At 34.7% G+C, this 23813-nt stretch overlaps 2 protein-coding genes across 2 annotated transcripts; both read right to left on the bottom strand.

Moving 5' to 3' along the window:
• Positions 1-4008: 4008 nt before the first annotated feature.
• On the bottom strand, positions 4009-6371 carry LOC107733527 (ubiquitin-conjugating enzyme E2 D4-like). The gene is made up of 7 exons (XM_016545185.1): positions 6286-6371; positions 5350-5413; positions 5229-5260; positions 5039-5116; positions 4849-4954; positions 4634-4727; positions 4009-4397 (listed from the first exon to the last, which is right to left on the bottom strand). The coding sequence occupies exons 1-7, from the start codon at positions 6307-6309 to the stop codon at positions 4352-4354; spliced, it is 444 nt and encodes a 147-aa protein (XP_016400671.1). The 5' UTR covers positions 6310-6371; the 3' UTR covers positions 4009-4351.
• Positions 6372-11979: 5608 nt separating this feature from the next.
• vsx1 (visual system homeobox 1 homolog, chx10-like) lies at positions 11980-14388 on the bottom strand. The gene is made up of 5 exons (XM_016545198.1): positions 13945-14388; positions 13454-13529; positions 13251-13368; positions 12993-13173; positions 11980-12763 (listed from the first exon to the last, which is right to left on the bottom strand). Exons 1-5 carry the CDS (start codon positions 14327-14329, stop codon positions 12510-12512), a joined length of 1014 nt encoding a protein of 337 aa, XP_016400684.1. The 5' UTR covers positions 14330-14388; the 3' UTR covers positions 11980-12509.
• Between the last annotated feature and the right edge of the window lie 9425 nt (positions 14389-23813).

Below are 23813 nucleotides of genomic sequence, written 5' to 3'. Positions count from 1 at the left end.
TAAAATATGATGCAAGTGTTGAATTATAAGCTTTAACCAGATGATGTTGCTTGAAAAATGTTTGTGTGTGTTTGTGTACAGGTTTGGCTGCACTTGTGAGGGCCAAATTTGTGAAAATGCCCTCACAAATTTAGTTAAACATGGTGAAAGTCGACTTGTGAAGTGGTCCTTATGATTTGAAATGCTCATACATCAGCTAAATTATATTTTACAAATGTAATGTCAACAGGTTTGCATGAAGGTTTGGTTTAGGGTTAGAATAGTATATCATTATCCTAGTATGAAAAAACACTGTGTCTATGAGAGTTCCTCACTAGTATAACTTCAAAAGTCTGTGTTTGTATGAATGCACAAGTTTGGCTCTAGTGTGTGGCCCAAATATTTAAAAATAGTCTTACAAATATAGTGATTGCTTCAAAATCTAAAGAAATAAACAGGTTTTTATGAGGGACAGTTCAACCAAAAATGAAAAGTCATCATTTATTCACCCTCATGTCATTCCAAACCTGTATGACTTTATGTGGAACATAAAAGAACATATTTTAAGAAATGTCTGTTGTTGTTGTTTTGTCCATACAATGTAAGTCAATAGTTACCAAAGAAGTTTGGTTTTTAAAAATATATTTTTTGTTTCACAGGAGAAATTCATACAGTTCTGGTATGACATGAGGATGAGTAAATTTTCATTTTTGTGTGAACTATCCCTTTAAATTTAGGGTAGCGCAAACTTGATCACCTCTGTATAAAAACCACTGAGTCTATAGGATCTTCTCACTGGTATAGTGAAACCAGTATGTGTGTAACTGTGACAGTGATGCTTTTGATGGATCAGTAATACTGATCTCATATTCATAACTTACATCTGACATTTTATTGTGATCCAGCTGAATGCATTGAAATGATTGGAATTTGACAAGTATTCATGTAAAACTTTTATGACACTCCAATAATAAACTTCTTTTTTAACCATGGTGAGTTATGAATGTCTAACATCCACATATTTGTACTAAATGAACATAAGAAGCTTAAATATTTCATATACAGAGTCCATGCATCATCCTAAGCTTATTATTCAGTGCAAAGTTACCCAAAAATTGTTGCTAGTTCATGTGAATGTCTGAAGAAATTGGCTACTAAATAACATCCCAGTGCTGGTTTTCATGTCCTACACAACAAGCAGTGTCCTCAACACATATCTTTCAAGATGGACTTCGAGGAAACATTGTGATATTTTTAGACAGAACTATTTATGCTTCTCGACGCCAAGCAAGACTGCGAGGTTAGCTAAAAGTATTTTCAAGATATCAAATTGTGTTCCCAGTTCTTTATGAAAATGTTTAAGAAAATGTTAACATACCCAGTAACATAGTTTCAAGTTTCTTGCGGTCAACTCGAAACCTTTCCTCGGTCCAGTCTGGGTCAGGCGGGGAGATGTGGCCGCGGTGGCCGCTAGAGTCATCCTCAGACACGGCAGACGGTGAGTCGTCACTCCGCTCGCTGCTGGAGCCCTGATCATGATGCATGAAACTCAGCGGCTCAGCCATTTTGCGCCTTAAAGTGTTTCAAACTTACTACACGGGGTTTATATATGAAAGAGGCAAACGGCAAGTCAACATTAGGAGTAAAACATTCCGATTTCCAGGCAAGTTTTTCCAATCCTGCCTTTGAAGTCCCTTAAAGCCCCTCTGGCCCCGAGAAAATCAATCTGCCCCTAGATTCCTCACCCCTCCACTTTTCCTCTGGCTCCAGGACCAGAACACACTATAGTTGGAGGACATGGATGCATGGACGGATTATGGTCCCGCGGGAGCATTCACGTGTCTGGAGGATCACCGCCCACTCTCCTCCCAAAACTTTCTCATCATCATATCCAGTTTACCCTGCACGCGCGCAAAATAAAACACTTTGAAATGACGTTAAGTTACTTACAAAACGACTTGCGTGCACATTTTCTTTGTTTCTATGATGCACATTTTCAACTCCGGAATTAAAAGTCTTTTATTTAAATGTATTTATTTCTTTATTTAAAAAAAAATAGACTTTTTGACCTTACAGTTAAAAATGTCCAGTTACTGCAACTCTCTAGGAAAACATGCATACATACATACAAATAGATAGATAGATTCAGCAAAACCTTTTTCTTAAAATCTCATTTTATTCTTATTAAATGGAGCAAACTCTAAGAAAAGGTAATTCACTTAAAAATTAACTTAAATTTCTTTGTATTTTTAGGATATTTTCTGTAAGATAAACTGTTTATTTCATAAGGACATTACTTGACATTTTTAGTCAACAAATCAACCTTTTTGTCGAAAACAAGTTATTTCCAAATGTATGAACATGGACAAAGATGTTTACATTTGTAGGAAATTTTCACGTGTATTTTAAACCAGATATTTAATTTTACTGACCTTACTGAAGTTGGGGGGAGATGGGAAGAGAGAATTTGTGTATAACAGAAGCTAATTCCTTTGTCTTATTGAGCCAATAACTAATTTCATAAAATAAACATCAACCTGGAATTATTCATGTGTACTTACTTTGCCCATTATTGTCGCTTGCCAGTGAAACACTTAAAGTGCAAATATAATATACTGAGCAGACCGTCCTGTCAAAGTATTACCGTAAATGCCAGTGTTCTACTACAGTGTAGTTACTAGTACTAAAAACCTTATGGTGGAGATAAATATCGGGCACAAAGCGCACAAAGCTACGACGCAGAATTAACCCTTGTGCGGTCTTCAGTCATTTCTGACCGGAGATTTAAATTTTTTAAATTTTTTTTAAATCGTAGCTTCACCAGAATGGTACGAAACTTGGTGACTTTTATGACACTTGGTATGTGAACACCAAAATAATTGAGGGCATGATTCGAAAAAGCTAAGTGGTCGTAAAAAAAAATAGTCGGTGAAACTCTAAAACATCTAGAGTGCAAAATCAACACACCAACTCACACACGCGCGGACACACACACACACACACACCTCTAAAATAAAATCAATAATTCAACTACAATTGAGTAAAAAAGTGAAGGAAGGGGTTACACTCTAAAACATCAAGAGTGTAAAACAGATACATCCACTCACACACACTTACTTACACACACTCACAGACACACACATACAGAATTATACATACTCAAATGAGTACTAAAAAATTGGTATGGCTATAACCATCTAGCCAAAATGATTCTGAAGACTGAAATAAGAGGTTCAAATCAGATCAGACCCAGAAGGATTAAGCTCTGATAAAGCATTCCTGTTAATTTTTATTACATTTTTATAGAATTTTAAAGTTTTGTGTAACAAAATGCTTTCTGTGTTCAGGTTTGAATGTAGTAATAATAATAATGCAAAAACCTACACTTCAAAAAAAAAGTAGTCTTTGAGAATACCTTAATATACATTTAAATCCACAACATAATAAAAGTAAACAATTATGTATAAAAACAACTAGGGAATTCACAAGCCTCTCTATAGAGTCCTATACAGGAATCTAGTGGTTACACTATGAAATTACAGGTTTTTCTTTTTTTGCTCTCACCAGGAGGTGCTATTCTGCCTTCAAAAATTGGATTTTAAAGGCCTAGTCTCTATTTTAATCTGAAATACTGCATTCATTGAAAAATAATTGTAAAAAAATAGAAAAAAAAATTTGTACTATTTTCAATGAGAAAAATTTATCATAATTATTGCATAAATATTAAGTAGTACCATGAAATTCTCTCAAATTACAAAAGAAAAAAATATTATTGAACAAAAATATATTAGATTGATTTTACTGAAGAAAAAAAAAAGTTACATTTCAGGTGTCCGGTCACTTTTGACCGCGGAGACCATGAGTGTGACTCCCAAATGAGGAGCGCACAAGGGTTAAATGTGAGCACAGCGAGCAGTTTCATCTCTAATGCCAACTAATTTCAAAATCACACAGATATGGAAAACATATAATTCTCAAACAATATCATAAAACAACTGCAGTGAGACACATATTTTATAATAACACCTTTTAATGCAAAAACAATAAAAATGATCCAGTATTGTATTTATTTCTATACAATAAAATTACTATAATGTAACTAATCCATTGGAAAATAAACGATATTTTTTGTTATGTGTTAACTGACAGGTTGTTCCAGGATGCCTCTGTGAGCAGGGACAAGTGACTCAGTCTCCTGAACAAGTTTTTTTCTGTAAAGTTGTGCGTGTATATATGTATATGTGTGTGTGTGTGTGTTTGTGTTGGGGGAGGTTCATCTGTTGGTAAACGTCTTGTCTCTGTACAGGTGCGTTGCAGAGTCGTGTGCAGTAATAGTGTCCATGTGCAACCATTTCAAAATCTTGCCATCCAGTTACATCGCATACTTCTGAGTCCATTCCCTTGCCAGTCTGTTATACCTAAAAGACAAGAATAGACACTTTCATTCAAAAGAATAGCACTTTTGATGAAGGATTCAGATTCATTTGGTTCTCAAACATTTTTCATATTGCTTGATAGTAATAAAAGATGAGAATGTAGAAAATATATGGAAATGCAGCTTTGATTAAACCAGACTGAAGAAGAAGGTTCATACAGATATAGCTATTTTACAAATAAAAGAGTGAAAGAGAGACATTTACATAAGGTCACTTACTTATCTTTGTCCGATTTGTAGATGTGTGCAATATCTGGAACTAAAGGGTCATCTGGATTCGGGTCACAAAGGAGGGAGCATATGGATAATAAAACTGAAAAAATAGCAATAGAAAACAGCTGAATCATTTTAGTGGTGTTTATAAAGGTACCATATTGAATTTAAAAAAGTCACTTCATGTGCCATAATGCTAAACCATATTTGTGCTCTCTAACCTTTGGATACCGTGAGGGCGGGTGACCACTGGGAGCGCAGAATGTCCAAACAGATGCTTCCATTACTGTTGATATTCGGGTGGTAGATTTTTGTTGTGAAGGCAACCTATCAGCAACATGGTGTCAAATATCTATAATAATAACAAATCATTTATGGAAAAGGTAAGAACAGATGTAATTCTCCACTCACCTTTGGTGGTTTAAAGGGATAATCAGTCGGGAAATGGATTGTGAGGAAGAAAACTCCTCCCTGATATGGACTATCACTCTAGGGGAGATAAAAAGAGAGTGTTTGTGGATGACAGGAGCCAGTTCCTTTGTTTTACTGAGCCAATAACTTATTTCAGAAAATTAACCTGGAATTATTCATGTGTACTTACTGGGCCCATTATTGTCGCCTGCCAGTGAAACACTGAAAGTGTAAATATATTATGTTGAGTAAACCATCCTGTCAAAATATTAAAGGTCAGTATTAAGTACACAATAAGTAGACACACTTACAGTCTTCTCCGAGTGGTCCAGCTGAGCACTGCGAGGGTGGATCCCGTTGCAAGTCCTGTAGCTCCTACAAATACAGTATAAATGCACATGTAAATTTCTATGCTTCAAAAACAGACTTGCATGTTGCTGACAATTCCGAGTGAAAAAACAATATATCAAGTTTTGATATTTTATAAAAAATTCATGAGCTGAAACCCGTGACTTATAAATGCAAGGTTTTGTCATAAAGAATGTGTTTTATAGTATTTATTAATAGCTTATTGTTTATTCATTTTCATTTTTAAATGTTCCAGTTATACCTGTTTAGTAAACATTGTTACATGCTTTTTGTCATCTTTATTGGTTGCTGTTTTTAAATATTTTTTACTTATTTATTTTATTTACTTTGAATATTTATTTTATTTAGGCAACATTACGTTTTTTATTTCATATCTACATTTCATTGTAGCCTTATTTTAATTAACGAAAATATATATATATTTTTTTACATTTAAATCTAATAACACACACACATATATAAATACACACACACACACACACACTATATATTATATAATCAATGTTCTTGGGACATTCACATTATATATTGTACATATTGTGAATTATTTTATAAAGAACCTACTGTTTAAAGAAGGATAACCTTTTTAACTACAGCTGCTAAAACATTCGTCGACAATCTAAATCAATGCAATGGCATAACTATTACAATTATAATGTAATATTTTTGATGTCCTGTAAGACTTCAGTCCGCTTTGTTCTCGACATCAAGCTCTTTTCATCTGGCCGAAAAATAAATTCTTCTAACCTTCCGACTTTATATAGTAATGTGGACCGAGAGATGGCTCACTGTATCAGCCATATGTAGATCTTTTGGATCACCGTAATGCTATTCTACTTTCAAGACATTTATTCTGTTTAGACATAAAAAAATATTACCTTCTGGATCCTTTTCAAAGCCATCAGATCTCCGCTTCTTTTCTCCGCCTGAGGATGTGAAGGGAACAACAATGTAAGGGCGGACATGAGGGTACATTATTTCAAAATAAAAGTCTTTGTAACCTGTCATAGACCTGTACTCAAATAGCAAAATAAAACAATGTGTGGGACGGTTCGTTCTGTGAGGTTCATGATGCGAATTATTTAGATTTTATTTAGGATTACTATGACTTTAAATAATATTTTATGAATTATAAATTCAAGTTTTTTTGTATGAGATTATATTACACACAGACACTTATTTTTTATTGCACAATATCAGTTTACAAACTCAAGTGGGGAACAATAATATGCATATGAAACTATACACACTTTTCTCATAATTACATCTCCAGACATACATAAATGTCCATATTTATATCTACACACACACACACACATATATATATATATATTACATTCTTTAAACATTTCAGGGGGTTACCAGAAGGAGAAAAAAAAAGGTAGGTACAAAATCTTACAAGTCTTAAAAGGAAAGAGGCTCATACATGGTTTTGTACAATTCACCAAGGGGTTTATTATCTTTGGATACGTGTTTTAAAGATTCTAAGTAATTTTTGCATTAATTTTTAAAACGATTTAAAGAGGGTTTACTGTTGTTCCACTTGCTTTTATGTGTATGATATTTACCCATTGTAATAATAATGTTTAACATCAATGACATCTTTTTCGAAAGACCATCTGCATAAACCAAAACCTAAAATAAATTTAGTGACAGAATATCAGTATCAATATCAATATTTAGCTTGCTGTAAAGATCTTGCCGGAACTGCAATGTGACTGGACAAGAAAAAAAAAAATGTTCGATGGTTTCAGGCTCTTCTAAACAGAAAACACACACAGACAGACACTTCTGTTCATTCAGAAATTCAGGTGGATGTGCCCTTATCTTAAAGGAATAAGGTCATTGGAAACTGGAGTCCTGGCAACTAATAAGAAGTATCCATAAAATCCTTCACTAAGTGTGTGTATGTATATTCCCATGGAATGATAAATGAATACACTATGAATCAGAAAGACCTTTATTGCCAAGTGTGTTTACACACACACAAGGAATCTGTCTTGGTGTCAAGAGCTTCCAGTACAGAAAGTACAAACATAGTGCAGACATACATATAATTTAAGGTAATAAAAACACTAATAATAAAGAGAATTGACAATGATAATATAGAGAAAAAGAAAATGTCAATAGACAGAATTGTGAATGTGTATATGTGCTACTTACAGATAAATTTTGATGGGTTATTTACAGATGTACAGTACTGAGGTGCGTTATGTGTTGTTCAGGTGGGATATGGGGGAAAAAAACACTGTTCTTGTGTCTGGCAGTTTTGGTGCCCAGTGCTTTGTAGTGCCGGCCAGAAGGAACAATTCAAAGAGGAAGTGTGCTGGGTGTGAGGGATCCAGAGAGTGATTTTACCAGCCCTTTTCCTCACTCTGGAGGTGTAAAGATCTTGAAGACTGGGCAGGGGGGCACCAATAATCCTCTCAGCAGTCCTGACCATCTAGTCTCTTGATGTCTGATTTGGTTGCTGAGCCAAACCTGAATGAATGTAAATATACATGTAAATATAGCCCCAAATGTACTAAGCAGAAAGGGAAGGGGACTGGAAGGGCAGAGTGTTTAGTGGATGAGTGGCGAGGGATTACTGTAATTCATTTTTGATGCAGGATGCAGATGTTCTGTGTGCTAATCACAAATTAGAGCTAATCCCAATAAACAACATATCAGACAGAATTACTGCCTGCATCATCTGCAGTGGGCTCCACTTCACTGTGGTGTGTGAGTTACATGTTTACTTGCTGAAAATAATCTGCCTGTTTGTGGTTTTGTGTCCATATCTTTCATATCACGCCTGTTCAGAGATACTTTCTTGTGATACATATAATTCATACAGGCTAATTGTTTCATATTGTTTATTTTATATTATAGCCTATTTATATTATTATAATATTATATCGTATACACACAGTTGTATGGGAGAGTCAGGATAATTTTAAACATTTTTGTTTGTGTTAAATTATTCATAATAAGATAATGTTCTATTTTCATTATTATATTATATTATATTATATAGGTTCAGTAGCAAATTTCATTTTTTTATTATGTATTTAAAAATATTATTTAATGATATGTTTGTAATTACAGTAGGCTATATATGATATAATATTATTGTTTTTACACATGTTATGTTTATATATTATTATATTACTTATATATAATATAATTTATAATTTTATTGTATACACACATTCTCAGATTATGAAGCAAAGGGTTTAGGTCTGATTTATTTCATTTATTGCAGCTTGCAGCCTTCTTTCATATGGCCACTAGATGGAAGCACTACACGATCAAAACATGTTCACCTGTTATTGCATTGTAGATCTTTATAGACATTGTGAATTTTATGACATTTTTAGACTCAGGACACCAAAATAATATACAGTAAGTTATATATAGGCTATTATATGTCACCCCATTGATCGCAAACAAAACAATATTACTATAGAGGTTTAGTGTATTTGTTTACCAGTTGAGGTGAGTAGCCTAGCCTATGCACAGGTGATTCTGTCTGACATTAGAGAAAGTTTAGCAGCCAAACCACGACAATTACAAAATGGTTAGAGCATGTGCTTTAGTGATGCATTAAAATGCCAACTGGTCTCACTTCATCATGTCAACTTCACCAGGGAAACGCTGAACCAAATCAGCTTTGTTCAGTGATTCCACAGGGCTTGCCAAATGCACATCTGCATGTTTGGAGCTCTCTGCACCGCTAAACTACTTACAAATTAGCAGTGGACATAATATTTTGTCTTCATCATTATCATAAACATCACAGCTTTGGTCTCTGCCAATCTCTCACACACGTGCACACATTGAAAGTAGCCTACAACAAACAGGGCTAATTTTTACAACTGGTGCTTGACTCCGAAGCATCAGAAAATCTCCTGTGTGGGGTTAAAGGGTTAGTTCACCAAAAATGAAAATTCTGTCATTAATTACTCACCCTCATGTCGTTTCAAACCCATAAGACCTTCGTTCATCTTCGGAACACAAATTAAGATATTTTTGATGGAATCTGAGAGCTGTCCCTCCCTACATAGCAATACAACTGAAATGTTCCCAAATCCAGAGACGTAGCAAGGAGATCGGTAAAATAATCCATGTGACATCAGGGGTTCAACCAGTAATTTTACGAAGCTACAAGAATACTTTTTGTGCGCAAAAGAAAAAAATAAAGACTTTATTCAACAATCCGTCTCCTCCGCATCACCCTGTAGCGCCATTTTGGACAGTATCAGCTGGACATAGGCTATACAAGGTATGCTGTTCTGTGTCAGCTGCCTCATGCCAGATCTGTTTCCAATGTTGTTGTGATTTGATCTGAACGAAAACAGCATATCCGTGACACAGCCGATACTCTCCAAAGTGTACAAAAACCAACAGGGTGATGCAGAGGAGACTAATAGTTGAATAAAGTCGTTTTTTTTTCTTCTTTTGCGCCCAAAAAGTATTCTCATAGCTTAGTAAAATGAAGGTTGAACCCCTGATGTCACATGGATTATTTTACTGATCTCCTTGCTAGTCTCTGGATTTGGGAACATTTCAGTTGTATTGCTGTCTATGTAGGGTCAGACAGCTCTCAGATTCCATCAAAAATATCTTAATTTGTGTTCCGAAGATGAACGAAGGTCTTACTGGTTTGAAACGACACGAGGGTGAGTAATTAATGACAGAATTTTCATTTTGGGTGAACTAACCCTTTAAACCTATAACCAGAACAGATGTTGAAATGGGATTTTATTATTATTTTTTTATTGTTATTATTTTGTTTTCTGTAGATCTCTTGGAATGCTAAAACGTTCATTTATTATCAAAGACTATAGAATGATAATGCGTTTTTCGAACCACCAAGCATGAGAGCATGTTCTAGTACACCCCCAAAACAAAATCAAGACTTTGTAAAAGAGCATAATAGGATCCCTTTAAAGGGACATTTAGCGGTCTATCAGACGTAACAGGGGCTACTGTTAGGAAACAAACAAACAATCACACCCTGTCATAAGTCACACCCTGTGCTTACAGATGTTTATGTAACTCTTCTTTGGTATGCCCTAAAATCAGGTTATTTAATTTTGTTTTTCATTAATGGCCATTTTTAACAGTAGGCAGGATAATCTTTTTGTCTAACCCTGGGCATAATAGTTTAAAAAGGACCCATCATCTATAATTGTTATTTTGTTAAGGGCAGTTGGCACGAAAGATTATTGGGATCAGCAGTGATTGATAATATTTTAATAATTTAATTCCTATAGTCCTGAGCTTGTCTCAGGCTGAAGTGTTTTTAATCTCTGTTTTCATGCCCCTCTCCTCTGTTAATCTGTTTTTCTATTATTCTCTTTAAACCCCTAACAAAACAATTGCTTTTCCTAATGTCATATTATTGAGATTACCTTTAAAAAAACAATATATTCTATCAAATTGTTTACATACCATACCCATTACCAAATTACAGTAAATTTCATATAAACTTTATCCACCTTATTTTTAACTGTACAAAAACATAGACTAGATATCTATAAAATGTATGTACAAATACAGTCAGTTAAGCTGTTTTATATTGCTAGCTTGTTATCATATTATTTAAATGTATCATCGTAATCATAAACACATTGGTTTGTAGCGCAGACCGTTTAGTTTTTTTTTTCTTCTTTCTTTCACTTTTTCCTCCAGTTATTTATGCGACTATATTGAATCGGAAGTCTCGCACATTCATAGAAAATAACTTATTTCCGCGTTGCAAAATAAGGTGGATACTTTTATAACATGCCAATGCATGTTAATACATGTAATAATAATAATAATAATAATAATAATAATAAATTTTTTGTTTGTTTACAATTATTTCTGTTTATGTAGAGTATTCCAGATTTGCTGAATTGTAAATTGTTGCTTTTAAAACAAAGACATTTGTGTAAAATGATAGAATATGATAATTATGCTATGATATTAGAGCTAAGCCTTTGCAGTAAACAATTGGATAATGAAGTGATTTTATAATGTATAATGATAAACAAAATAGTAATATAACAAAACACTGTGTTTGTCAGTTTCCTTTGACCATGTGACTTTAAACATAGAGATCTAAACAATAACTGTCTAGAATATAGTTTTTAAAAATGACCATGATTTTGTAGATCTGCAGGTGATGTTCTTGCAATGGTGCATATCTGCAGAGCCTTTGTTGAGCTTGTTTAAATAAGAATATCTGGGCATGGATTATAAAAGCAGGCTGACATAAATGAAAGATGATTGGGCTGTTGAGTAGTGTGACAGTTTCTGGGAAACAAACTGCTTAACCTTGTTGTTGTTTGGCTTAAATACACTTTTTTCCAGATGGTAGATGTGTTAACAGACCATCTAACAGGTCAGCAGTATCTATACTGGAAGACATCTGTATACTGTTCTCATGTCTTTTACAGCAAGAAGACTGGGACCAGTGATGAAATGAGTCAATTTCTTAAACATCTTCCTTCTGTGTGACAAGTCAAGTTAATTTTCGATTACATCTTTTTAGATCTGGTGTGCTGAAACAAAAAAAAGAAGGCAGGAATCAAAAGCATAAAATATGTTTTATTTTTTTTGTCATGATGTGGATTTGTTTTCGCTGGTATTATATTGCTCTGTTGATGACACTGATCGATGCAAAACATTCATCATCACAGCAGGTAAAGTGCTTTAGAATCCTTTCTAGAGACTTTCTGTTCCCCAGACACATACCGTATTACAATCGGGAAATATTTTGACATTCACAATAGTGGTGAACAAGTGGTCACCCTGCAGATTTTTTGACAGAGAAAAAGAAAGAAAATGTTCCAGAAAAATAGGGTAACTTATTGTAAATCAGATTTATGGATAATTCCCATGAACATAACATAAAACATTATTTAACACTTTTTACATGAATCATTTTTACACATGAAAGATAAATAATTCAGAATAAAACATTCTCTAGTATTCAAATATTTGATAAACAACTACAAAAAATCCACAGGAAAGCTGACGGACAAACCCATTGTCAAAAGGTGAGATACTGTATAAACCGATAGTCCTTTATACTGTATGTGGTCTTTAAAATTGTCCATATTCATTTGCATATTTAACTCTCAGTCTCAGAATCACTGCTGTCTTCTGTGCGAGGTGGTGATCTTTTCAAAGTGCTTTTACTCTCTTGTTTTGAAGTGCTGGACAAATCTATTGCCATGTCTTCTGAGTCGTCTGCTCCATTGGCTCCACTCGACCACGTCGTGTCGCTGTCTTTCACTTTGTGTTCCTCCGAATACAAATCAGAGTGTGTTGATTCAGGTGTGCCAGGAGGTTTTTTTGCAATTTCCAGAGACTTTTTATGCATTCCTGAAAGAATAATATGCAGATGCAATTAAAAATTGACCTTAAACAGCTGAATATTTATAGCTGGATTACAAAACAGCCCAATTCGTGTACATTTAAGTCTATACTTTTAAGTGTAAAATATGGGCAACACCAGACAGACATTCACAAGACACCTCAGCTATGTATTCAAGTGATCAAATACATATTTGAGTCTTTGAGTACTAAATAGCAAAACCACCTGCTGGCTCACCTAGAAGCCAGGGAGCGCAGGAGCCCATCATGCCATTCTTGGCCGAGTTGATGATGGATTCTGGAAGTGGAATGGAGTGACGGACCATGGCACCATACAGCCCATATTCCGCCATGACGCTGCTGCGGCCCCAGCACTTCTCCCTTTTCCTCCACTTAGCACGGCGGTTCTGAAACCATACCTGGACAAAAACAAACCTGGGCATTAGCTATTGGAAAGAAAGAAAAAGAGAGGGAAAAACTGTGAAAATCATCCAACCTGTATTCTGTCCTCTGGTAGCTCTGTCTTCATGGCCAGCATTTCTCTTGCGTAAACATCTGGATAGTGTGCTTCATGGAAGGCTTTCTCCAGCTCCTCGAGCTGATGCGAGGTAAATCATTACACCAAATACACCAAATAATGTTCTTTTTAGCAGCATCATATGACCCCTTTAAACATTTAACGTAACATTTAATTTCAGTACATACCTGTGCCTTCGCTTCTTCCTCTTTTGTGAGTTTTTGCCATCATTGCGATCCCCGGAAAGACAATCATCATCTGTCATGAAAAAAAAAAATGTTAACAAAAATAAAAATCCTTGAGAGATTAACATAGAATTCATAAGTTGGGTCAAGGGAACACAATGCAAATTAATAAATACAAATATGTAAGAAATAAAAATAATAAAAAAGTGACTAAATTTACACTTTCAAGTAACATAAAATGTTTTATTCAAGTCAAAATATAATACGACTTGAATTAATAGTATATTAATAGAAATAATAGTATAATATAAGCCTATTATACTATTATTTCTGATTCCATCAAATCAGTAAATAAAATCACAAAATTATCCGTTAATTTAAAAGTTTCCATTGCAAATAGAGAAACGCCGATTTCAAGATCAGTTTCAGCACCAACTTCTGTGAACAGCTCTTCCGCTCATTCAATGATCAAATAAAGTCATTCGTACCGGAATAGGCGTCCCGTTGCTGTTCTAGATTCTGCATGAAGTGGCTCTCTGTCCGTGACTGCAGGAGCGGGATGTGGCTCGGGAGAAAACACGGGGCCCCGGGGGGTTGTTGCGCCACCAAACTGCAGAGAAAACCCAAGCCGAGCGGCAAAGAGCCTCCCGGGAAAGCAAATCCTCCGAGCGCCGCGCTCTGCCCCTCTCCATTGGCCCCTGCGCCAGAACCGGACTGATGCGGCTGGAGATCCGACTCCAGACCGAGCAGGTCTGTGATCGCGAACCCTTTGGACCTAAATCCAGATCCATTGAGACGTGATTTGTCGAGTCCAAATGAGGGATACAGTTTAACCTTAGGTTTTTCGTCTAAAGCCTCTTCTCTTCCCGTCATGGTGGCAGTTTGTTTAATTCACTTTCTCTCTGAGGAGGTCGTGCTGGTGGGACAGTTACGCGCTCTGGCGGGACCATTTATCCGTCTGTCCAATCCAGCACTGTCCAATCAGATTCAACGTCAGATATGTCAACCATGAAGAGGCGTTTCCCTTTTTCAATCACAAAGGATTAATTGCCACCAATTTTCCCTTTAATCCGATAAGGATTTTCCTCCTCTATCTGAATTGGTCCTAAGTAGTTTTTTTCCCCTTTAGATGGAAGATTTCACTCATATCCGCAGACTGTAACGCGACGAGTTGCGGGTTTTTGAAAATGTTTAATGGGTGATATTTCATTTGGAGTCAGAATATAGGCTAAATTAATTAGTAAAGAGAAACCAGAACGAGATCAATATTTAAAATTTTAGTGACTTACTATCTAGTCTTTCGTGATTATTTCTTTATCATTCGATAGCCGTAATCTAATTCTAAATAATGTCTGAATTACTACTTGCTATAATAATTAGCCAAAACTGAGACAGAAAATATATTCTCTGAGTAATAAAAATAAAAAAATAAATAAAAACGTAATTTCTCCTCTAAATATAACCATAATTAAATCATTATCATTAAATCAAAAACCCTAATTATTATTGCCAAGCTTGCACTGGACTGTTTGCTTGTAAATAAAAACAAAACTATTCTCAATTTGCCGTCTTTGCTATTTGAAGAAATTATTTCCTTAACATTTCCTTGAAATTATTTACTTAAAAACGCATTAAAAACGAGCCAGTTATTTTCATAATGCAAAACAACAACAACGGCAACATTAAAGACCATGAGTTTAGGTTGGTGAATAATAATAATAATTATTATTATTAGTAGTAGTAGTAGTATTAGTAGTAGGCTAGTAGTAGTAGTAGTAGTATGATTATTATATTTATGATAACATTGCCTACATTTTTATAAATTATTTTATATGTATATAAGACTTATAATTATTATAATAAAAATATAAACTATAATGTATCATCTATCAACTTATTACTCAATTATGACTTAATTAGACTGTTTTAGTAGGCTATATTTAAACTTAAATGTTGTTTTAACATTGAGAAATTAAAAACCAATAACGTATTCGATCTTGCATTTAATTATACAAGACCAGAAATCAGCTAATCAAGTTTTGACAATGAATAAAATGCATTTATGTGTTTAATATTTGCAACATGATCGACACGTGTCCTCGTGCATAGTTTCACTCCACCAAACCAGCTTTTGAGCGTCTCCTTAGTTAGATCATAGCCTATTCCCACCTTCCACCAAATTTCCTGGAAGATATTGGAATAAATAACTTCGTTTCTTGACGTGTTCACAGAGAATATGCTTTATTTCGTCCATTGAATTATTACGTCAGCAATGAGGGAAAATGAAGCTCTATGAGGGTAAAAGATTTTGGAAAATGAGGTCAAAGTTACGGTAATGCTGTCAGGTCGACATGATGTACAGTAGCAGAGGCCAGGTGTTTCAAAAACGGGGGAAAACGGGCAACATCTCAGCCAGTCTGTTAAAAAAAAAAAAAGAAGCAATTAGAGAAATCGTCTTACAGGAGATAATTAAACGAAGTCCATTAAATTCGTTTACAACATTAATCTGTCATATAAAGAGCTCGACTCTAAAATCTGCTTTTAGGGCCCGTTTCCACCAGGACGACATCCAGCTTTCTAACTGGCAGTTAAGAGAGCTGCTCTACATAATCCTCATAACTGTAGCCTAATGTAAAATAACGTTAACTAAAATTAAATGTGATCATACAGGAGAAAAAGGAGGGAGAGAGATCATTAGTGATCACGCTGAAGAATAATCTTTGGACATCACGTTTATTTTCGTATTCATCTTCTTCTCAATAATAATAGGCGAATAGTAATAATAATAGCCTAATAATAATAATAATAATAATTATTATTATTATTATTATTATTGCAGCAGCAGCAGTAACAACAATATTTTGTTTGTATTGTATTGTAATTATTTTATAAGAACGTAGCAAATTAGGAACACATAATGAACGAATGTGATTTAATTTTATTCTTTCTTAAATCAATCAACAAAATTCCTAAATGTTCTTGTTTATTTATTTGCAGACACTATTTCACATAATTGCATTATGGAATGTACAAAAATTGTGTTGTGTGTTAAACACTGCATTATTTCCTGAATCTGTTTTCTCCTTTTAAACGCAAGCCCTTAATTATTATTGTTCTTTTTTTTTTATTTGTGCAGCCTATTTATTTAGTCTGTAAACTATAGGTTGATTCCTTAATAGCCTACTACTTAGGCCTATACTGGCCAACAGGTTGCAGTTTAATACTCAAAAAATATCCTTGTAAACCCTCAAAAATAAATAAATAAAACAAACAAACAAATAAATAAATATTAAAATCAATTACTGTTAAATAATTCTGAAACCATTTCAGTAACGCATCTTTCAGAGTAAACAAAAAACTTGACCGTTGATTTCTGGTCCTGCTTTTGTTTTTAGGCAGTCCGGATCAAACACAATTCAACGGAAATAGACAAATAAAACAAATCTTTCTATAGAAGTCGTGGCGCTAAGTAACTGAAGCGAACAACACACTTAAACTGCACTTGCGGTAAAGCATGGAAATAAATTATGTTATTTTAAGGGCCAGATTACACGGCTGGGTTTCATGGTGTCATCAGATAGGATAATCCTGGATTAAACTAATCAGTAAATGTTTCTCCGCTCATTATTTTCCAGAGAAGATTTCCAGCCGATTCTCCACCGCCAAGATTATTAATCTCTTAAAGAGCGTAACATCAAAAAATCGCTCTTTGCTCTAATTTTCTCTGGCCGTGGCGCGCGGCACACGGAGGTTGTTTGACTAAAATACATGCCACGTGCCCTAATTCTGAGCAGGATCCCGCCACTGGGAATAGCAGCAGCCCCGCACGCGCACTCATCACCCAACCAACCTAAGAAACTAGCTGCCAGCAGAATGGCTATTAAGCAATGGGATTTCATACAGATTTAACATTTAAAAAAAATAGATTTTAGAAGTTAAACGAGGTAAAAAAAAAAGAAAAGAAAAGGATTTTCCCCCCACAACGACAAATGTTTGGCATGCACTGCAAAAATTATTTAATATTTTTGTGAAATTTACTAGCAACATCTAAGTACATTTTTTCAGTTTACACCAGAATAAGGACCACAGGACCTTCAAACGTTCCTTGAATGGCTTTAGAGGAACAAGATTTCTCAAAAACCTAATAATGTCAAGGATGCTTTTTGTCACTTTACAACATTGGGCAGATGTTCAAATCTAAATCTAAATCCAAATCCTCGATTCTTGGGTAGCTGTGTGTGTCTGTGCTCAAGGGTCGGAGGTTTTATGTGTTTGTTGTGCAAACATCTGGGCCTTTAGATCTCCAGATGTTTTACCCAGTCTATTAAGATCCCAGCTGATTTGTAATCAACAAGATCATGACACACCGCTACTTAAACTCAATCTGACCAATCGTCAGTGTGCAACAACTTCCCATCACTCTGGCCCTCATTGCTTTTCAACAACACTGGATGATCCCTCTAGACAACTTGTTTAATGTCCCACAAATACGCTGCGAGGATCACTTAGTAGTCTAAGAAATTCAGTCGGAAGAAAGCTGCACCGTCAAGGTCAGCTGCACATAAGCTTCATCCTGAAACAGCAAACAAACAAGCTGTAAACCAGCATCCTATTTGTCCCAAACCAGGACAAAATAAAGCGTATATTAATTGTAAGCAAAATGAAATGCCCTCATCCCAACCCTATATAATCTTTTATATAATAAAAATAATAATGAAAAACCGATGCAGATGTCCATTCGGCTGCTTTCAAACATGCAAAGGGAGACCAGCCAGATAATCATTTTGCTGTATTAGAGGAGAACAGGCTTAACAGCATTTGTGCACAAAATGTCGAACTTACTAAGGGCAACGATTTGCGTTTTGACGAGGTAATATTTTGTAAGCTGCTGATCGTTTTTTTGGAACGTATGCCACATTAATGCCATGAATTGTAATCACACCAGAGAAGCATTCATCCTCGAGTGGTAAATAATTTATGTTGAGATTAGGTTTTTGCATTCTTAGCTCCGCTGGCAGCTTATCTGTCGATGCACAAATCTATGAGATTTAGTAATTCATTTTCACTGTTTTTGAAATTGGTTTGCTTTTTGTTGCTTCACTATCCTTACATTCACTCTAATAATTGCTCGTCTGCGCCTGATGTTTATTTTCATTGGATCTTTCCAGTTTTCCCGTTTTCTGGGTGAAAAAAGTCCAGTGTTATGAGCCACAAAACCCTGCAAGGTTCAAACATGCTCTAATGAATTGATTATGCTCTTTTAATTTGTTTCACACATAATTAATAACAGTAAACAAATTTGTAAAGGATACTTAAAGAGATAGTTAACCCAAAATTGAGCATTCTGTCATCATTTACTTACCCTCATGTTGTTTCAAACCTGTATGACTTTCTTTCTCCTGTGGAACACAAAAGAAGACATTTAAACAACACTAAACACTATTGACTTTAATTGTATGGGGGGGGGGGGGGAATAAATTTTTAGCAAAAAAAAAAGAAAGAAAAGAAAGTCATGCAAGTTTAGAACAACACAAGGGCAAGTAAATGATGACAGAATTTAAATTATTGGGTAAACTGTCTTTTTAAATGTGAATCAATGCATGACAGATTTGTATGGTACTGAAAACCTTATGACTTGTTGATCAGTATTAAATGTGTTTCTTGCTACTGACAAACATCTTTAGAATCTGTTACCAACCACTGAGAGCAATAAAGGCAAAAAACTAACACACACCCACTCACATGCTCAAATAGATGCATTGTGTGAGGACGTGTGCTACAGAGAGTGTGTGAGGCGTTAGGACGCGGTTTTCTCTCTCTCTGGGGAATAAGTACAAAAGCATGGAAGAGCCCACCTGGGACTAAGAGAGCCGGGTTAATTAAAAACCTTCTGCACACACACTCATATTCACACACAGACACAGAAGGGATATCAGAGGTCATCTGATCAGTTACATTCAAAAGCAAAGAGAAATTGGCCAGTCAGTTAGAGCTATGAATCACTTATATTATGTGAATTTGCCCTTTGGGAAGACACTCCAAATTAAGCTAAACTGCTGCTTTAAAATGGATTTTTTTGCTCCCATGCTGGATAATACTAGAATGTGGGTTAGTAAAGTGCAATGTGACTAGTTTTAGAAAATGTTGCAGACTTTAGGGGTTTCATTAATAGTTTGGTCACACTTCAGTTTGGGGACCAATTCTAACTAACTACAAATTTTGCCTCAATAAACTCCTAATTTGCTGCTTATTAATAGTAGGTGAGGTAGCTGTTTAGGTAAGTTTCGGTATAGGATTGAGGGATCTAAAATATGGTCGTGCAGAATAAGGCATTAATATGTGCTTTATAAGTACTAATAAACAGCCAATATGCTATATGCATGCTAATAAACAACTAGTTAATAGTGAGAATTGGTCCCTAAACTAAAGTGTTACCAATAGGGTCATAGACCTTTGAGTGTCTTTTTAGTTTGTCTTCCACAGAAGAAAGAAATATATACAGGTTTGGAACAACATGAGGGTGAATAAACTAAACTAAATGGGATAGTTCACCAAAAATTTAAATTCTGTCATCATTTACTCACCCTCATTTTGTTCCAAACCTGTATGACTTTCCTTCATCTGTTGAGCAAAAATATATTTTTAAGAATGTTGATAACCAAAAATGTGGTTCCCATTGACTTCTATTGTATGGACAAAACAAAAAATGGACATCAGTGGGAGCAGAAACTGTTTGGTTACCAACAAAAATTCAATCAAAATATTCTTCAAAATATCTTCTTTTATATTACACAGCAGGAAAAAGCCTTATGGATTTGGAATAAATGTTGACAGAATTTTTATTATTGGGTTGACAATTCAAGATGATTTCGAATAAAATTTATTAAAATATCCTTCAACAGAATCAACAAAAGCTTTAATTGTTTAAAGACAAGGCAATTTGGCTGTTCCAAACCTGTATGACTTTCCTTCATCTGTTGAGCAAAAATATATTTTTAAGAATGTTGATAACCAAAAATGTGGTTCCCGTTGACTTCTATTGTATGGACAAAACAAAAAATGGACATCAGTGGGAGCAGAAACTGTTTGGTTACCAACAAAAATTCAATCAAAATATTCTTCAAAATATTTTCTTTTATATTACACAGCAGGAAAAAGCCTTATGGATTTGGAATAAATGTTGACAGAATTTGTATTATTGGGTTGACAATTCAAGATGATTTCGAATAAAATTTATTAAAATATCCTTCAACAGAATCAACAAAAGCTTTAATTGTTTAAAGACAAGGCAGTTTGGCAGATGGGAAAGGAATTGTTTCATAATTTGAATCTTGAGTGTTTACGTGGCACATTGTAAATGATAGCAGTAATTGCTATAATTCTGTATCCAGACAGTGATTATGTCCTGGGTCATCTTCAACAATGCCCTATAAACACCAGACCCAACTGAGTTTGTTTTTAATTGTTTAGCTGGTCCATTGTTTATGCTAGATAAGGGGGCAACAATAGTCTGGCCACGCGTTACCCCCTCCAATCACACCCCATTCAGCGCCTCTGGCCCACTAATTATTCAAAAATGCACATTTATGCAAATAGTCCTCCTTGTAGATTAACCTAATTCAGTGATGTAAACGATGGGTAGTCGTGGGATTAAAGTTTTGTAAATTAGTCAAGACCACTAATGATCTCTGATGTCTGTAAGTCTGGGGTTTTTTGGTCTTCTTAGAGCTTTATAGTCTTGTGGTAATCTCACGTCTGAAGTGAGGCCACGCCACGCAGCGCGCAAGACACGTTACAAATCTGTCAAAAGCATAAACAATGTAACTGCACTCGCCGTTATGCGTAACAGTTTAGGATTACAGATTACTAGGGGATGCACAGGGTCAAAGGCATTTTATAAATATTGTTAAACCTCTATTAGCCTTCCTTTGCATTTATATGCAAATAAGCCACGTGCCATCCGAACAAAGCTAGATTCTGGCAAGATGCTAGTTTTGAAATTTAAAGGGTTAGTTCAAGATTATTCAGTCATCATTTAAATACCCTCGTGTCGTTCCAAAAAGAAAATATTTTAAAGAAGTATTTTCATATTTACACAATTTTTTTTTTAAATATCTACTTTTAAATATATAGTATTATCAATATATAACAAATATATACTTTTTATTTTTTTTATATTGCAACATATGAAAACATCATAAGTCAGACTTAGTTTTGATAGTCTTAATCCTCTGCACTTTCGCTAAACACTTTCGCTAAAACTGCACAGCTTGGGTCACACTTGATCAGCAAAGCTTTGTGACCCTGATATAATTAATGCACACATTCAATAATGGAAAGTTTCTTTCTGCAAATATTCATATTAACCAAATAAGTTTTGACACTACAGTATGTCTGTATTTTACTGCCTGTGCCTCTGGGGTCAGAAAGATTTTTAAATGTTTTTGACAGCTCTTATGCTCAGCAAACATGCATTTATTCAATAAAAATACAGTGAAAACAGTACTATTGTGAAATATTATTAGTTTAAAATAACTGCTTTCTATTTTATATATATTTAAAATGCCATTTATTACTATGATGGCAAAGCTGAATTTTCAGCAGCCATTACTCCAGTCTTCAGTGTCACATGATCCTTCGGAAATCATTCTAATATGCTGATTTGGTGCTCAAGAAACATTTCTTATTATCAATGTTGAAAACAGTTGTGCTATTTAATATGTTTTGTGGAAATTGTGCTTTTTTCAGGATTTTCTGACGAACAGAAAGTCATTTATTTGAAACAGAAATCTTTTGTAACACTATAAATGTCTTTATTGTCACTTTTGATAAATTTAATGCATCCGTGCTTAATAAAAGTATTCATTTTCTTAAAAAATACTGACCCCAAAAATTTGAATGATAGTGTACACACTGTAAAGCTACACATGCAATAAAACAGTAGCTTGTTTTTGGAAAAGATAAAAATAAATGTAGTTTAGTTACATCACTGCCATTAGCTACTGTTTACTAGTTACCAGACACTTGACTCATAATTTCAGACAAAAAACAAAAACTAAAAAAACTATTGGGGGAGGATAAGCAAGAGGGTCAGACAGAAGAAGAGAAAAGATAAAGGTTAACAGTAGGAACCACGATGCCCCTAACCACCAGTTGAGTGCTGTGTTTGTGTAATGAGTAAGCATGTCCACTAATGACCTTTGTGTGTCTTGTTCAGTTAGCTTAGCTAACAAAGACACTATTCACACGCCATCACAGACCTGTCTGACTCATTTAACCTATTAGACAGTGATCACTCTCTTATTCTTTCTCCCACTCCTTTCCTTTCCCCCTCACTCCTGTCTTGCTCTCTCTTTCTTTCTCTTTTATTCTCCCCACCTCCTTAAAGTGTGCTAATTAGCAGGAATCAGGTCAATTAAAAGATGGGGGCTCATTATGAGGCCGTGATAAGTGACACATTGTTCTGTCCAGACAACCAACCATCACTGTCCAAGGAGAAAAAGAGCCAATGCACACTTTACCTAAATTCAGATTCTGATTCTGATTGTTCAATTGTGGAATTCTGCAGCTGGATATTTTCATATAATGACCACGACCCAGGCAAATGATTTCTGTGCTCTTGTGCCACATAGGAAAATGATATCAATTCAAATCAATTTTATTTTTGTTTTCACTGACTGCACATTATTCCTTACTTATCCGTACCTCTGTATCTAAGTGATGACAAATCTTTCATTCATACACTATTGTTCAAAAGTTTGGGGTCAGTAAGGCTTTTAATAAAATATTAAATAAATTAAATATTTTATTCAGCAAGGACAGATTATATTGTTCCAATGTGTCAGTAAAAACATTTATAATGTTACAAAAGATTTCTATTTCAAGTAAGTGCTGTTATTTTGAACTTTCTATTTATCAGAGAATCCTGAAAAAATATGTATCACGCTTTCCATAAAAATATTAAGCAGCACACCTGTTTTTAAAATTGGTAATAATAAGAAATGTTGCTTAAGCATCAGATCAGCATATTAGAATGATTTCTGAAGGATCATGCGACACTGAAGACCGATGCTGAAAATTCAGGTTTGCCATCGCAGGAATAAATTATTCAAACAGAAAACAATTATTTTACATTGAAATGCTATTTCACAATATTTTTGTTTTACTATACTTTTTGATCAAATCCATTTCTTTGCATTTCTTTGTTCAAAAACTTAAAACCATATGGAACTCAAACCTCTGAACAGTGCCTTTATGCAAAGTTATACATATTTTACCAGTTTATGTTTCCTGGAAATCAAACCCATGACCTTAGTGGTGCCAGCTGCATTTTTCAAATGAAATAATCCTGTTCGCT

This window comes from Sinocyclocheilus rhinocerous, unplaced genomic scaffold (genome assembly GCF_001515625.1).
Source record: "Sinocyclocheilus rhinocerous isolate Xijiao unplaced genomic scaffold, SAMN03320098_v1.1 scaffold2715, whole genome shotgun sequence".
NCBI classification, from domain to species: domain Eukaryota; kingdom Metazoa; phylum Chordata; class Actinopteri; order Cypriniformes; family Cyprinidae; genus Sinocyclocheilus; species Sinocyclocheilus rhinocerous.
The sequence above is the reverse complement of the archived record's forward strand: the minus strand, read 5'-3'. Positions and strand labels throughout refer to the sequence as shown.

What these genes read in the sequence shown, in the direction of transcription:
- LOC107733527 (XM_016545185.1), bottom strand. Translation starts at nt 6,309, where the DNA reads ATGGCTTTGAAAAGGATCCAGAAG. An exon ending in AGGCGACAATAATGGGCCCA is followed by an intron (nt 5,117 to 5,228) that starts GTAAGTACACAT and finishes TATCTCCCCTAG; the next exon opens with AGTGATAGTCCATATCAGGG. An exon ending in ATCCCTTTAAACCACCAAAG is followed by an intron (nt 4,955 to 5,038) that starts GTGAGTGGAGAA and finishes TGTTGCTGATAG; the next exon opens with GTTGCCTTCACAACAAAAAT.
- vsx1 (XM_016545198.1), bottom strand. Translation starts at nt 14,329, where the DNA reads ATGACGGGAAGAGAAGAGGCTTTAGACGAAAAACCTAAGGTTAAACTG. An exon ending in TACCAGAGGACAGAATACAG is followed by an intron (nt 13,174 to 13,250) that starts GTTGGATGATTT and finishes GTTTTTGTCCAG; the next exon opens with GTATGGTTTCAGAACCGCCG. An exon ending in CTGCGCTCCCTGGCTTCTAG is followed by an intron (nt 12,764 to 12,992) that starts GTGAGCCAGCAG and finishes TTATTCTTTCAG; the next exon opens with GAATGCATAAAAAGTCTCTG.